The 1,254-nt window shown below is 41.4% G+C and overlaps 1 protein-coding gene across 1 annotated transcript; it reads left to right on the top strand.

Annotated features, from left to right (window-relative positions):
• Positions 1-309: 309 nt before the first annotated feature.
• Positions 310-1,254, top strand: LOC105720093 (olfactory receptor 10A3). The gene has a single exon (XM_012456396.2). The coding sequence runs from the start codon at positions 310-312 to the stop codon at positions 1,252-1,254; it is 945 nt and encodes a 314-aa protein (XP_012311819.2).

Genomic DNA, 1,254 nt, shown 5'->3' on the forward strand with positions numbered 1-1,254 from the left:
AAGAGTGGAGAGAGAGAGAGCAACCTACATAACAAAGATGTTGCCAGATAACATTGACTGTTATTTTGTACTTTAAAAACAAGATTTCTGAACCAAAAATACTTCGCTTCTTTATTTATGTCTTAAAGATTCACTATTACAAGTCATTGGCCATTCTTCAAAAGTGTCAACCTGAAGTTCTGTCAAAATGAGCTTGTCATTACATCTGCTGTCAAGAATTCCAGACTCGAACTCATACTATGGGATTGTGAGTGACTTCATACTCGATATGCCAGGTCCATGAAAACAACAGAAGATTCAACTACTGAAATGAAAAGACAAAATCAAAGCTCTGTGGTTGAATTCATCCTCCTGGGCTTTGCTAACTTTCCTGAACTCCACGAGCAGCTCTTTGGGGTTTTCCTGGTTATTTATGTGGTGACCCTGATGGGAAACGCCATCATTATAGTCGTCATCTCTTTAAACCAGAGTCTCCACGTTCCCATGTACCTGTTTCTGCTGAACTTATCTGTGGTGGAGGTGAGTTTCAGTGCAGTCATTATGCCTGAAATGCTGGTGGTATTCTCCACTGAGAAAACCATGATTTCTTTAGTGGGCTGTTTTGCACAGATGTATTTCATCCTTCTTTTTGGCGGGACTGAATGTTTTCTCCTGGGAGCAATGGCATATGACCGATTTGCTGCAATTTGCCATCCTCTGAACTACCCAGTGATTATGAACAGACGGGTTTTTATGAAATTAGTAATGTTCTCATGGATCTCAGGGATCATGGTGGCTACTGTGCAGACCACTTGGGTATTTAGTTTTCCGTTTTGTGGCCCCAGTGAAATTAATCATCTCTTCTGTGAGACTCCTCCAGTACTAGAACTTGTATGTGCAGACACCTTCTTATTTGAAATCTATGCCTTTACAGGCACCATTTTGATTGTTATGGTTCCTTTCTTGTTGATCCTCTCGTCTTATATTCGAGTCCTGTTTGCCATCCTGAAGATGCCCTCAACTACTGGGAGACAAAAGACCTTTTCCACCTGTGCCTCTCACCTCACATCTGTGACCCTGTTCTATGGCACAGCCAGTATGACTTATTTACAACCCAAATCTGGCTACTCACCAGAAACCAAGAAACTGATGTCACTGGCTTACACATTGCTTACTCCTCTGCTCAATCCGCTCATCTACAGCTTAAGAAACAGTGAGATGAAAAGGGCTTTGATAAAACTATGGCAAAGAAAAGTGGTTTTACACACAGTCTGA

This window comes from Aotus nancymaae, unplaced genomic scaffold (assembly GCF_030222135.1).
Source record: "Aotus nancymaae isolate 86718 unplaced genomic scaffold, 86718_ANA_hifiasm-v0.15.2.pri h1tg000059l, whole genome shotgun sequence".
Taxonomy (NCBI): Eukaryota; Metazoa; Chordata; class Mammalia; order Primates; family Aotidae; genus Aotus; species Aotus nancymaae.